At 39.0% G+C, this 13,301-nt stretch overlaps 1 protein-coding gene and 1 long non-coding RNA gene across 23 annotated transcripts in view; one reads left to right on the top strand and one right to left on the bottom strand.

Annotated features, from left to right (window-relative positions):
• The window catches only part of cadpsb (Ca2+-dependent activator protein for secretion b), a 59,913-nt gene that overhangs the window by 6,320 nt on the left and 40,292 nt on the right, over window positions 1-13,301 (top strand). For 21 of the 22 annotated variants that reach the window (XM_035632453.2, XM_035632450.2, XM_035632442.2 and 18 more), the window contains exons 2-3: window positions 7,732-7,845; window positions 9,718-10,050. In XM_035632453.2, the coding sequence (XP_035488346.1) occupies window positions 7,732-7,845; window positions 9,718-10,050 (447 nt within the window). Of the gene's footprint in view, window positions 1-7,731; window positions 7,846-9,717; window positions 10,051-12,819; window positions 12,968-13,301 lie in introns of those variants that run through there. The other variant, XM_035632460.2, reaches the window with a different exon arrangement.
• On the bottom strand, window positions 1,649-13,253 carry LOC124850067. Its single transcript, XR_007030865.1, has 2 exons — window positions 13,100-13,253; window positions 1,649-7,180 (listed from the first exon to the last, which is right to left on the bottom strand). It is a non-coding gene; the product is annotated as an uncharacterized LOC124850067 (long non-coding RNA).

Here is a 13,301-nt window from a genome sequence, read left to right as displayed (position 1 = left end):
AACTGATCAGATTGTGCTGTGTGTGTTAGTGCTTGAACAATACCAGTGACTAGTCACGCTGGTGTTGTGCTGACAGAAGAATCTAAGTACCAGAAAACTTCCGCAAGTTTCTTTTAATGGGTACAATCTGTGACTGCATCAACTATTTTGAGTCTTGCAAGTGCAGGCAGGCAGTTGTTGGTGGGAGTTAAGGACACCTGCATGTGTTTGTGCCGTTATGTTGAGCCGTATGAAAGATTGCGTCAAAGGGAAAATTACTCAGGTTTGAATGGGAAAAGAGATTAGCAGTGCTGACTTTCCATATTACAGACTGAGACAGAGGTAAGAGCGATAGCCGGATCAGTACTGCCCGCCTCTGTTGAATCTACTCTGTCCATCTTTGTCTGATGATTCCCTCCGAGTCATAAAAAAACACAAACAGCTGCCATGTGGAGGTACTGTACACATCGTACAGTAGACACCCTGTGCCACTCCCTTTAAACAAGGTCACGGCACCACTCAGCTCCTGTCAAACACAGAATCTAAATCTGTTTCCGAGGCCCCTCTGTCTTTTGCTCAATCGTTGCCTCAATCAAGAATATGGAGCATTATCATCCATCTGCCAGTGGAGTATAAGGCAGCATGAATAATTATAGATCCACATGAATAGCAAGACATGCAAATTATGTAATATAATAAAGAAATAAGTAAATTAACTTTTATTCATATATTTCACTATTTATCTTTCAGATGGGGAGCTTACATCTCTCCTATTATTAATTACACTAAAATTTGTTTTTTAAAACCCAAATACATATTCCAGTCTACTTTTGTTACCCACAACACCCCATTTCCTCTCACTGAACACTCAAGCAAAGAGCAAGTCTGATTGATGTGATCCACGTGATCTACGTAGTTCACTATATCTTTAACCAAGATACAATCCTTAGTGGACATACACCAAGACAAACAGACTGGCACAAAGAAATAAATATTTGAGAAGAGATTCTTTAAAAGCACAGAGACTGAGTGAGGGAGAAATATCGACCGGACAGAGAAAGAAGCAATTTGTGATGGAAGGTTAGCAGGAAGGGATTTATGTCCTAGAGTCTGGATGAGAGTAATGCACCCGCAACGGACAGAGATACCAACCCTCCGTCAGTTTCATACCCTGAAGTAACATTGTAGCACTGCAGTGGTTTTTAACTAACACTGAGTAACACACCACCGCAGTCGCACGACACAGACGATGAATGCAAAATAATAATAATAGGGAATAGATAAATTAAATCAAGAGAAAGAAGCTAATAATGGAGATACTTTGAGGAAAGGAACCTTCATACAGTACAATTTCACCAAGAACATTCAGTGATGAGTTGGGCTTTCATATCAATTACCTGTGCAATAATGATTCTGCCACACCCAGCTCCGAGGAAATACCGGCCATATTTTTTCTCCTTTTAAATTCAAGAGAAATGTTAGGCCACAGAATTTCGTGCGTAAGTCCTCTACCTAACAATTTTTTTAATGTTCAAACAGTATGTGGATCTTTTTGATAAAAAAGATATTCAAATGAAGACTGTATAAAATGCAGAAAAGAATAAAAATCTCACATTTAAGGAGCTGAAACCAGATCGTTAAGTTTGGTAAAGAAGAAAAGAAAAAATGATTGAATCCTCAATTATTGATTTAATCTTCTATACAGTATTTTTCTTTTATACGGACAAGTATTCAGCACGAACCTCAGCTACAGTTTTAAATGCTTGTCTCTGGACAGGACGAAGACAAATATACAATGGTCAACAAACAATCAACACAAACAATGAAACAATAAAATGACCATAAAACTCCCAGAAAAGCACCAGATCATTCATGACTGCAAACAAGTCTGAATGTCCATTAAATTTTTTTGAAAATCAATCAAAAATAGACAAAAGACAGACACACTTAAGGAATCTTAATTTGTTAGTGTGAATTGTGCAATGGAATGGAATTGACAGGATTGATTTTATTATTTTTGGACCAAATTAATGCAAATTGTCTCATTGATTTTATTGTTCCAGTGTCCAAACCTTTTACCGTACAAAGGCTTAGGGCTTGTTTTCTCCCCAGTAACTGAATGAGCTTAACGAGGAACCAGTTGAGCTGTGTAGCAGCTGCCAGTGAGTTGGTGGTGTGATAATGGATGACTGTAACAAGAAGGGGCTTAGCTGGTTGTGAACACAGCGTTCTCCAGTATATATCAAAAGCGCCACAGCTCCTGAATATGACAACAGTGTGGAGACTGGTCATAGAGTGAGAGTTCCTGGTTTTAGCCTTGTTTGCCGAGTGAAAGGCTCTGTCTGCCGTGTATACGCCTGGCTGTTTAGGAACCCGGTCGAGTGGTATTTACAGACACAGCTCTGTGTGGCTGCATCTTCAGGACGTGTGAGCATGTCTGGTATAGGGATCATGCTGGTGCACCTGTCTTTGTATAATTGTACTTTTATGACCACAGTCACTGAATGATGCTGGCGTTGTGTTTGATTACGCCTGTTGCTGGTAGATTTTGTGCAGCTGTCACGCAGCGCTCGCTCCCGTACTCGTTGTTTGTTCAGATGTGGGCCGGCGGTGTCATCTGCAGCATGAGTAAAGTGTGCTTTGTCCAGAGTGGGGATTCAAACCACACCATGTTTGCCGAAAAACAACATCAGCATTGGAAACAGCTCTTTCCTGAGCAAACAGATTTAAACACAATAAGAGCATTAAGTTTGCACGCTCTCTTTGTCACTCTACACGTCATACATTCATAAGGTAAACTCACAGTGCATTAAACAAGTTCCATATGTTGTCTCTATTTGGAAGCATTTTTAGATTTAGACGTTGCCTCGGCCCCTTCGACTATTTTTTTATGAAGCGCATTTACTGCCCACCACTGAAAACTTGCAGCCATTTAATTTCGGAAAACACCTTAATTTAGCTTGCCTTTTAACATTATGTAACTTCTAGAGGAAGCTCAAATACTGAGTCAGCACAGCAGAGGTTTTGCTGCGCTGAACTGTACAGTCGCCCCAGTATATACTGCATTCAATTAACTAATTACTGCACTCATCATAGCCCTGCAAGGACAGCTTATACAGTTATGCTGATTAAAAATTTCCAAAAGATAAGAATGAGTTTAATATGAATAGAATCATCTGTGTATTTTATGTAACCTGCTGTTTTTTAAAATCTGGACTTGCTTTAGTCCCTAATGTCACCATTCCCCATCACATTGTAAGCAGTGATTGACAACTGTGAACATTTCAACAACCAGTTTTGACATGATTTCCCCATATTTTATAGGATTTTTTCTTCTTTTATTTTTCAATTAAAAAGCTATCAAGTATGTGACAGACAGTTGGATATGACAGAAGTTATTACCAAAATATCTTTTACTATCGGAATTATTTCGTACCAAATACAAAGACTTCTTTCTGCATTCCAAAATGGACAAAACACGCACTGACATGGCAATATGTAGAAATCTTTTCCGGTTCACCGAAGAATCACTGAAGGCAGCTTACTTTTTTACAAGATATGTGCCCGAGGGAGGCTCAATGCAATGAACCTGGGTTAGAGGCTCAATGGGCTTTAACACACAGGACAGATAGTTTAAAATGATGTGCAGTTGAAGCTGACAGAATTATACTGCATGCCATGAAGTCCATTTATGCACTGTTTTTAAACGTTTATTACATTATATATTATTATATTTAAAATAAGGGACCTATACTACAATAATGGATATAATTTATTGCCAGTTTTTAGCTTAAAAATTCCTCATCATAAAATATTTCTCAGTGACTCTGATTTTGAATCAGCCACATGGTCGAACTATAAACTCTAATCTATAGTCATTTTGAACTATAATGAAGTTACTGTACATCAAGCCAATGCAGTGAGCACATCTCTTCTATTGATATGTGAAGGGTGATTAATGTCACTGCCTACTCCATTGCGAGCCAATGAATCACCGTGTAACACTGCAATCTTGATAAGAGCCACAGAGAGATAATCAATACCAGCAAAGCAGGAAAGTACGTCCAGGGAGTCTGGCAATACTGATGAAAATGGAGGCATTTCCTGTCATCCATCAAATGGGTTACTAATCAGCACAGTTCTCTAATCAGCAATGAAATTAAATTAATGCAGTGCTGAAGGTCATTAATACTTTATGTGGTTGAACTGTGATTTTGTTAAGATGTGGACACGTTATACTGCTTTTTGCTTCAGTGTCAGCTCACACACTAAAAAATGTAATCAATGTTGTCAGTGTCAGACAGAAATAGAGTAAAATTTCTATCACTTCCCAGATCACACGTTGTGTTCAACAAAACCTGAAACTACAGTTTATAGGTTAACATCATAAATGCTACTGTTTGAAAGTTTATTTATGATAATAAAACCAAACTGTCACAAAGGTTTCATTTAAGTTGGTACAGCCTGCGATGGCTAAGTGAAGCTTTTCGTACCAAGGTTCAGTCCTCCAGGCTTTCAAAATCAGAGCTTGATAGGGACCTCTGCTGGTCAGAATAAGGGGAAGTGCTGTGTTCCTACATTTTTGACAACCAACCAACATGTGAATCTCCTTGAAGCAAAAATGAATACAAACATTACAAACAATACAAAATATTTTTTTAGATATTTTTTTTTACACATCTCAGCTTAGCTGTATATGGTTGTATTCAGGAAACTCACGTATTTTCTGATGGCACGTCGTCATTTTGTCGTAAAACTTTGTTCAACTTGTTTTGAAGTCTGTTTTCTAAAGCCTAGTAGTCTTTCAACAGGCTTTATACATTCACATGAGTTTCTGATGGTGGGTTTTTCATTCTCTCTTTTTGAATCGATTGTTGTTCATCATATCTATGCAAACTATCTCTATTTCAATGTTTTCTCTGCATAAGACTGTGACCTAGGTATTTAGCTTTTTCAGAATTTAAAAATCTGTATTCTCCTTTTGAATCATTGCATCAAGTACATAAAGACAAAAAAACAATCCTAGGCAAGTTTTTTAGGTACACCTAGCTACAATTAATGCAGTCTAATACATCAGTCGTGAAGGTTGTAATGTTAAAACATTTTAGGAAGATGATTCAACTGTATTGTCATTTTAAAAACTGCAGTTTACGGTGCTGTTGAATTATCTTCCATTGCATGGATAGCCGTTTTCCATTATTTTGTCTACCCTATTTATATCAATGTACATATATAGGCTAAATAACACACCTCTCTGGAATAAGCCTACACAATTATCATACATTTGAATAACCACCTCTCTGATAGTTTCAATAAAAATGGAACATTATAACCTTCATGACTTATTGGAGATGTAGCATTAGTTTTTGCTAAACTAAAAATCTGCCAGTTAAAAGTATTTACTACATTAATCCTATCACTTTCAGAGATGGACGAGCAAATGCGCAGGTTAAGTATGTTGACTTCAGCCTCCGAGGTGTCCCCTTGGACCAGACAGATTTGCCTGGTGTTGCTAAATTTAACATTTCTTGCCTCAGGATGTTCCTTGAACACCACGGTCAATTAAAACAGAGCAGGAACGTTTCACACTGTGTATTTAATCTTACATGTTGCTATTGCCAAGGTTAATGAATTCAAAACCTTGAACGAGAACCACGAGTATTGATTTTTGATGTTGATGTGCAGTTGTGTTGTATTCAGATCTTTTATGCTTTGGCAGTAAGTTGTATATCATGTGGTTTTTCACTGTGCAACAAGAATAATAATTGTGTGAAAAGCCAGTAAAGGTTTGGTGAAATGATTTGTGATACTTTGAGTTTGGTCTTCTCATTGTCAACTTAATGTCAGTCTATACTTAATGTGTGTATTTATGTCCACCTTTATAAAGCTTTCATGTCAGACCAAACCTGAGCACTTTTGCATTGGCCCTGACAGAGACATTTTTGATTACATGACCATCATTTTCTGAACACTACTGGGACAGGGTTGGGGTAATATGATGGACACGCAGATGGTGTTGAGATTGCCTCACAGGCACATGATATGTGGTACTTTTCCATCTCACTCCTACACTAAAGTCTGTCACTTGCAAACCAAGGCTGAATGCTTGCATGTTACCAGCAGGTCCTTGTGCTTGTTTGGTATATACAACAGCCTGAACTGCAAGATTGAAGGCAGTTGTCAAAGGGAGATTGTCAGTCTATTAAGTGTTGGGTCACTGACACAATAACCATGAATCCAAGGACTTCTAGACCCGAGTGAGGATCGAACCAAAGGGAGAGAAAAGACAAGACAACATATATCATGCTGACATGCACACCGTGACCGTTCTAGCATGACTAGCTGGTGACACTAGAGGAAAAGTCTGGGGATGAACAGTCATTAGTTCTTCTTCTGCACATTAGGCCATTTCCATCTATTCTACAGTTGTTGAGATACTCGGTGGAATGTAATGATTAAATTATGGCTGCAACTGCATTACCAAAGCATTATGTTTGGGAAGTTGATTTGCAGCACTCTGGGGAAAAAAAATTGTGCTCTTTCACCTCTCCTTTCATATTCGTGAACAGGATATCAAAGCACAGCTGAGGCCTGGAAAGTGTCCAGTTGGATGCTATTAGGGTGGCATTGCTTCTGTTTGTGGATGATGTTGTCCTTTTGGCTCCATTGGATCATGACCAGCAAAGTCTACTGGAGCGGTTTGCAGTTGAGTGTGATGTGGTCGGGTTGGTGGATTGCTGAGTTGAGGTTAGGGAGGGGTAGCATCCAAGTGGAAGAATTCAGGTACCTTTACTCATGAGTGATGGTAAAAAGGATTGTAAGATTGACCTGCGTTTAGGGGGCAGTGGTTGCTGCAATGCAGGCTTTATATCAGACTGGAAATAATAAAGACAGAGCTAAGCTACAAAGAAAAACTCTGTTTGACAGTCAATCTGAGTACCTGCTCTCACCTGCAGTCAGAATCTCTTGGTATTGACTCAGAGGTACTGTCAGCTGAGATGATGCACCTGTTATTACTCCACGTGACAGCATGGGGAGGTGAGAGATTTTGGAGGACCTTGTTATTGAGATGCTTCTCCTTTACTCTGAGAACAGTCAGCTGATGTGATTTGGGCTCTTGGTAAGAATTCCTCTGGGGAGCTGTGGCACCACCAAACTGAACAAGCTGGTGAGGAAGGCCAGCTCTGTGGTGGGGATGGACCTGGAGAGTGTAGAGACAGTGACAGAGAAAAAGATGAGAGGAAAGCTGAGGACGATCATGGACAACCCCTCTCATCCCATCTGTGCTGAACTGAGGCAGCTCAGGAGCACATTCAGCCACAGAATCATCCAGCCACTAGCCTCAAAGCGTTTGGGAGGCTCCTCTTTGCCACGAGCCATCAGACTGCACAGCGCCACAGCATCAACAGTCTAAGACTCAAACCACTCCAAATCCTAACTGCACAGTTATCTAACTTTTATTTAATTTCTTTTTTATATATTGCACATTATTGTATAAAGTATTCTTATTGTAAATAGTGTGTTATTGTTATGGCATAGTATTTCTATTTTATGTTACTTACCTCAGATTCTGTTTCTATTCTACTTTATTTTATTATCACACTTTCCCCTGTCCTGCTGTGTTGATTCCGAATTTCCCCTGCAGGGGATCAATAAAGGTTCATCTTATCATAAGAGCTGGAGGAAGTATCTGGGGGAAAAGAGTGTTTGGGCTTTAATTCTGAGGTGTCCTATTTGCCCTTGCTTCCACAGATAACCAAGCAGCAGCTTCAGCAGACCAAGGACCGTTTCCAGGCCTTCCTCAATGGAGACACACAAATTGTGGCTGATGAGGCATTCATTAATGCTGTGCAGAGCTACTATGAGGTACCAACTCACCTGCTAACAATAGCAGCACAATCACAGTCAACCATTCTGTTATCCAGGGGACTTGAATGCGTTCAGATTAGTCACTGAAAGCGCTGTGAATGAACGTCATTCATACGTGTGCATTCCTGTCTTATCCGCTATAATAATGCAGCAGGACGATCATCAACAATTAACATCTAAAGCATTTTTTGAAATATGTTATACACAGGAGTCATTGTTGTATATGCATCATGTCCTCTGGATTTGAACCTTTTTTTAGCAGATTTAAAACAGGAAATGGCCAGCTTTCATTCTAAAAAGCACTGGAGTCCTCTTGCTATTCCAATGTAAAAAATGCTTGTAGTCAGACAGCTTAGTGGAAAAATGGTGGCTGAAGCTTTTCGCTGCACAAATTATGAGTCAGACCTTGTGGCTGACACAGCCTCACTATTCAATCTGTAGGTGAAAAAGTAATTATTATAAAGTCACATTACAATGCATACAGTACCAAAAGGCAGATAGTGGGGTAAGTTAAAGGCCAAATCCATGATGGGAAAACAAGTATACCCATTACTAGAAACTGAAGTATGAGATTGGAACCATCATGAAACACACAGACTACAGTGGAAGTTAATTACAGAATGACCTCTGTGTAGTTTATAATATTTAATGTTAATTTGAAATATTCAAGAATATAAAGTTGGAAGGGTAATAAAAGGGTTTTCAAAATTAAAAGGTAAAATTTTTAGCATACTATATTTATCCAAATTCAATCTTGTATGATGCTCACTCAAATACTGCAAAATGTGTCATGTCAGTTTTTAGAGGAATGCAGGATAAAATATTGGCTTTAATAGCACGCCATCTATGTGAAATCAACGCAATTCTTATGCCTGACAATAAAACAATGGTTCTGTTTAACAAGACCTGTGATTGTGGCTATTGAAACAATTATATTTTGAAGTACGTTCATATTAGATGCAGTTATGATAATATTTATAATTGTTGCACTTGTACATAATTGTAAATGCTAAAAATCAATATGGCTCACTTATTGTTTTAAGAAGTGTGTAGAGACTTTAGAAAGACGCATATTATTTTCGATGACAAAAATGACCCCTTCCGGCAGTATTTTAAAGTTGATTTTAATTATTCTCTTGGATTAATTAGCATCTTGTCCAGAGTGTAGATCTTTAACACTTTATTTCAAAATATATTGAATAAATTCAATCAAGAAATGTTATGGAATTAAAAAAAAATTCCGACAGTCACGGTCATTATTAGTGAAAATATGTATGAACAAAAATGTTTCTAAATGCTGTAGTCTGAAGGAAACTAAACTCTGACTTAAGATCATAATAATTTCATCTGCATGCTTTTGTTATCGACTGAAACTTACACCGAATGACAAGGATAATGTACCATTGTACAGTAAAGTTTCAGTACAGTAGCTGTTGCTTTTTTAGCCATAATGGATGCTGAGAACAAAATGTGACTGTCAGAGTGACAAAACCGTCAGCTCTGATGGTTACTTCACTTGATGCTGTGACAATATGGCCTTGTCTGTCTCGGTCCCTGTCAGTCTTTCTTTAGTAGGGGACAGAAGCAGCCTCAAATACATATCTCTGATTTCTTTTATTATTATTTATAATAAACTTTAACAAAAATAGTTTAATGGTTTCCCTTTGCTGATGAAGACAGAGATTTTTGGGGAAAAAATAGTGCAGAAAAGCTTTTCATGACACCCATGCATGGCAATGAACTGCAAATATGAGTCTATTCATAAGTCTAGAGCTCATCATTACTCATCATTTAAATTGAGTGATTCTTTTCCATTCGCTTAGCTCTTACACAATTGCAATTTAGTGACATTGGTCTCTCACAATGTAGGTGTTCCTGAAGAGTGACCGTGTGGCTAAAATGGTCCAGAGTGGCGGCTTCTCTGCCAATGATATCAGGGAAGTGTTCAAGAGGCACATTGAGAAGCGTGTGCGCAGCCTTCCGGAGATCGATGGTCTGAGCAAGGAGACGGTGCTCAGCTCCTGGATGGCCAAGTTTGACACCATCTACCGTGGGGACGAGGATCCACGCAAGGCTCAGCAACGCATGACTGCAAGCGCGGCCTCTGAGCTGATCCTCAGCAAAGACCAGCTGTACGAGATGTTCCAAAATATCCTCGGCATCAAAAAGTTTGAGCACCAGCTGCTTTACCAAGCCTGTCAGGTGAGTTGTGTTCCACAAATACTTCATCTTACTAATCCTACTGATAATTCGAGAAGTCTCAGCTCATCTTCAAGAGCATGGTCAACTGTGAAGTTTTTTGGATGAGCAGTTGTTGAGACAAATCAACACAGATTCCTACATTCATTTTACACTGTGCTTACTGTTTTCCCGATTCAAGACAGAACCCTGTGTTTGGTGTTGGGTGAGGTTACATTTTCTCACATATGATACTTTAGAAGCAGGTTTTGGTTGACCAAAAGTATACACAATGAATGACATTTCTGTTATGAATGCCATTTCTTATATTCTAAATACATTAAATATATACACCACAACTTCCCATTCCCAACCTCAACTGTTTTGCTGCTGGTCATAACCAGTAGATCCTGTGGTTTCCTTGTTGACTTCAGACTAGCTTTTTAGGTCGACGTTTCAGTAGATGCGCCGATCTACAGTAATGTTTTGGATCACTATCAGCAGGCAGACTGGCCTTATCGAGTGGATGAGGCGTCGCCTCGACATAATCAATTGAACAGTCTTTGACAATGTCATTAGAAAAAAATCACTGTGTATGCTGGTTACAATTACAATTAGTTCCATGCAGTAACATATGCAAGGGATATAATGAAGAAAAAAGGAGCATCATATATCTACAGATGAGGTATTAGAATCAGTATCATTTGGGTCAGAGCATATCCCTACCTTTTTTTCTGACCACTTCCTTTTAACAGCAAAGTGTGCAGTTGACCAAAACTAACAAACTCTTGGGGTAAAACTCTCTAGTTGAGTCAAATGCAAAAACCTACTTTAATATGTGAAAATAATCTTTTGAATGTGCATTTATAATTTCATTTTACTGTATACATTTGATTTATTAGTGTCAAGCAGGCACTTGTCATCCATGGCATCCATCTATGTTTAAAGATATATCTCCTGATATCAAGCCAGCAATACTTCATTGTGTACATAATAGTGGACACTGGGGTGCTCCTGTCTAACATAACTCTCCTTCCCTTTCTTTTATCACTGCCTTACTGCTCTCTACGGGAATGCTGAAAGCAGCACTAATATATTCTTCCTTCACTGGGTTGATTAAAAGTCTTATCATGGCAGGATTTGGAGGAAGCCTTCACATGTACATTTGATAATCATTTAATGCATAAAAAACCCAGTACCTTGTCATTTAATTTAAATCTAGTTGACACACCTCTTAGAAATCAATGACTTTAAAACGTTAAGTTTCTTTGGAACCGATGTGATTCCTCTTTCAACATTTGCTCATTTGTAAATCTCACATTAAATTGTTCAGAATTGTTCAAATGTCTCAGTTGGCAAAGATCAATAAAGGCTCTGTTCTTTGCAGTGTTCATTTTTCCAGATGTTTCTAATGCTGAGGTGCAATACATTGCCATAGCCTCCAAATCCAGTGTTATTCTTTGGAGATGCTTAACCTAGATTTTTTGTGTGCAGGCAGCAGAGCTGTTAGTATAGGGTCAGGAATCTGCATGCAGAACATAATACCATGTCCCTGAACAGAACTCGCTCTGTGCAAAACAGAACTACTGAAGAACGTTGAACAATATACCCTCACAAAGGCATATGCTGCAGAGATGTGTGTGTATACAGCTAAATACTCTGATTTAATATTAATTTTTGACAAATGCAGGTAGGCACATGGCACATGGATCCGAGTCACAGATGTTAAAGGGAAAGGGGTTTAAAATTTCAAATTTTCTCCCAGCTGCTATTTCAGCTGTTCTTGGAGTCATCTCTCTTCTCAGCTGCTGTTGCTAAAAGAGTATACTAATGATGAATTTGAGTATTTCTCTAGTAAGCATCAAACCACAATATATTGCCCTTTACTAAATAATAAAATCCTCACTAAGAGGAGAGACTCGGTTTTCACTGACTTTTATTCAGAGGCCACAAGTTTTTCCCTTAACTCTATTGCGATTTACATTTTTTGCAGTTACATCCAAAGAGTAGAAAGACAGTGCTGGTCTATTTCTGTCTCATGCTGAAGTAAGAGCAGCCTCTGGAAATGACTAAGACTGATTAAGACTGGTAGGGCCAGCAGCTGTGCCAGGCAGACTCTGAACACACCCCGCTCCCTTATGGCGGCACCTAGCTTTTTTGGCTGTGGAGACTCCAAGCATGACCAAACAACTGTAAGAAAATGGTTGGTGTCCACACTGCGAAACCATGAGCGTTTGAGAATCTGGCTGAGGTATGGGTCTCAGTTTGTTTGTTGCGTTTATGTAAAACAGCTGTAGCATAATTCATACAAGTCATAACTGCAGAGTGTCAAGAGGAAAAGTAGATGAGCGGCTCTCCCAAATCCTTTTACCAAAATGTCATAAACATGCACACCTTTCTTTTGAAGTACAGCACATTCTGCACAGCAGACACAGGATGATATTTACCAGGTTCTCATCAAATTTTGTAAAGGCATTAAGTCAATTATGATTGCAGTTTCTAAACTGATGCCTTTTTTCAAATTCCAAACAGGAACTCTAAATATTTCAGTTTTCCCAAATTTATCTTGTTGATGCTTTGTAGGGGAATTTGTATTAGCGTGTTTCATACTGTTTGTTTGTAAGTTGTTTTTTTTGCATGTGGGTAAGGAGACATAGGCATTCGTACCCCTCACAATTATTTTTCCAAAAACTTTAGCTTTAACAGACCAGTTTACAGACATACTTTTTTTGTATGGATTTGTTTTAGATAGAATTGTTTTTAAAGTTTCCTGTTTGGCCACCAGGGGGCATATGAAGTCAAAATCAAGCTAACAGATTAACAGGCACCACCGCAGCTTGTTGGGTCTGTGATTAGCAAACAGTTAGCTACTCTCACATCATGCCGACAACAAGGAACATCGTTAGCGGGAAGTTACAGTCGTGAGGGCAACAGGACGAATGTAAGTAACACTTACACTTGTTTTGGCTCTGACGAGGCCTCTAGCTCTTGGTACGTCACTACGCGACTCAGCCAGACAGCGTTAGTCTACAGGATCGCGACGGGAATGCGAATGGTGTTTATGTGTTTGTACCTGTCATCCGTCTGGGGGCAAAGCCACGTTCAAAACCCGACACCTCCATAGACCGCGCCACTCTTTTGCTCGCCGTGGTTGTCGGACTCGCTCAAACATTTGCGGGGTTTCCAAAGCTTTGCGTGTGCGTAAACGTTCACGTGACGTCATCAGAATCGGACGCTTTATCTTCGCAGGAAACCGCACATACGGGTATCGAGGG

The sequence above is a fragment of the Scophthalmus maximus genome, chromosome 6 (genome assembly GCF_022379125.1).
Source record: "Scophthalmus maximus strain ysfricsl-2021 chromosome 6, ASM2237912v1, whole genome shotgun sequence".
Taxonomy (NCBI): Eukaryota; Metazoa; Chordata; class Actinopteri; order Pleuronectiformes; family Scophthalmidae; genus Scophthalmus; species Scophthalmus maximus.
The sequence above is the reverse complement of the archived record's forward strand: the minus strand, read 5'-3'. Positions and strand labels throughout refer to the sequence as shown.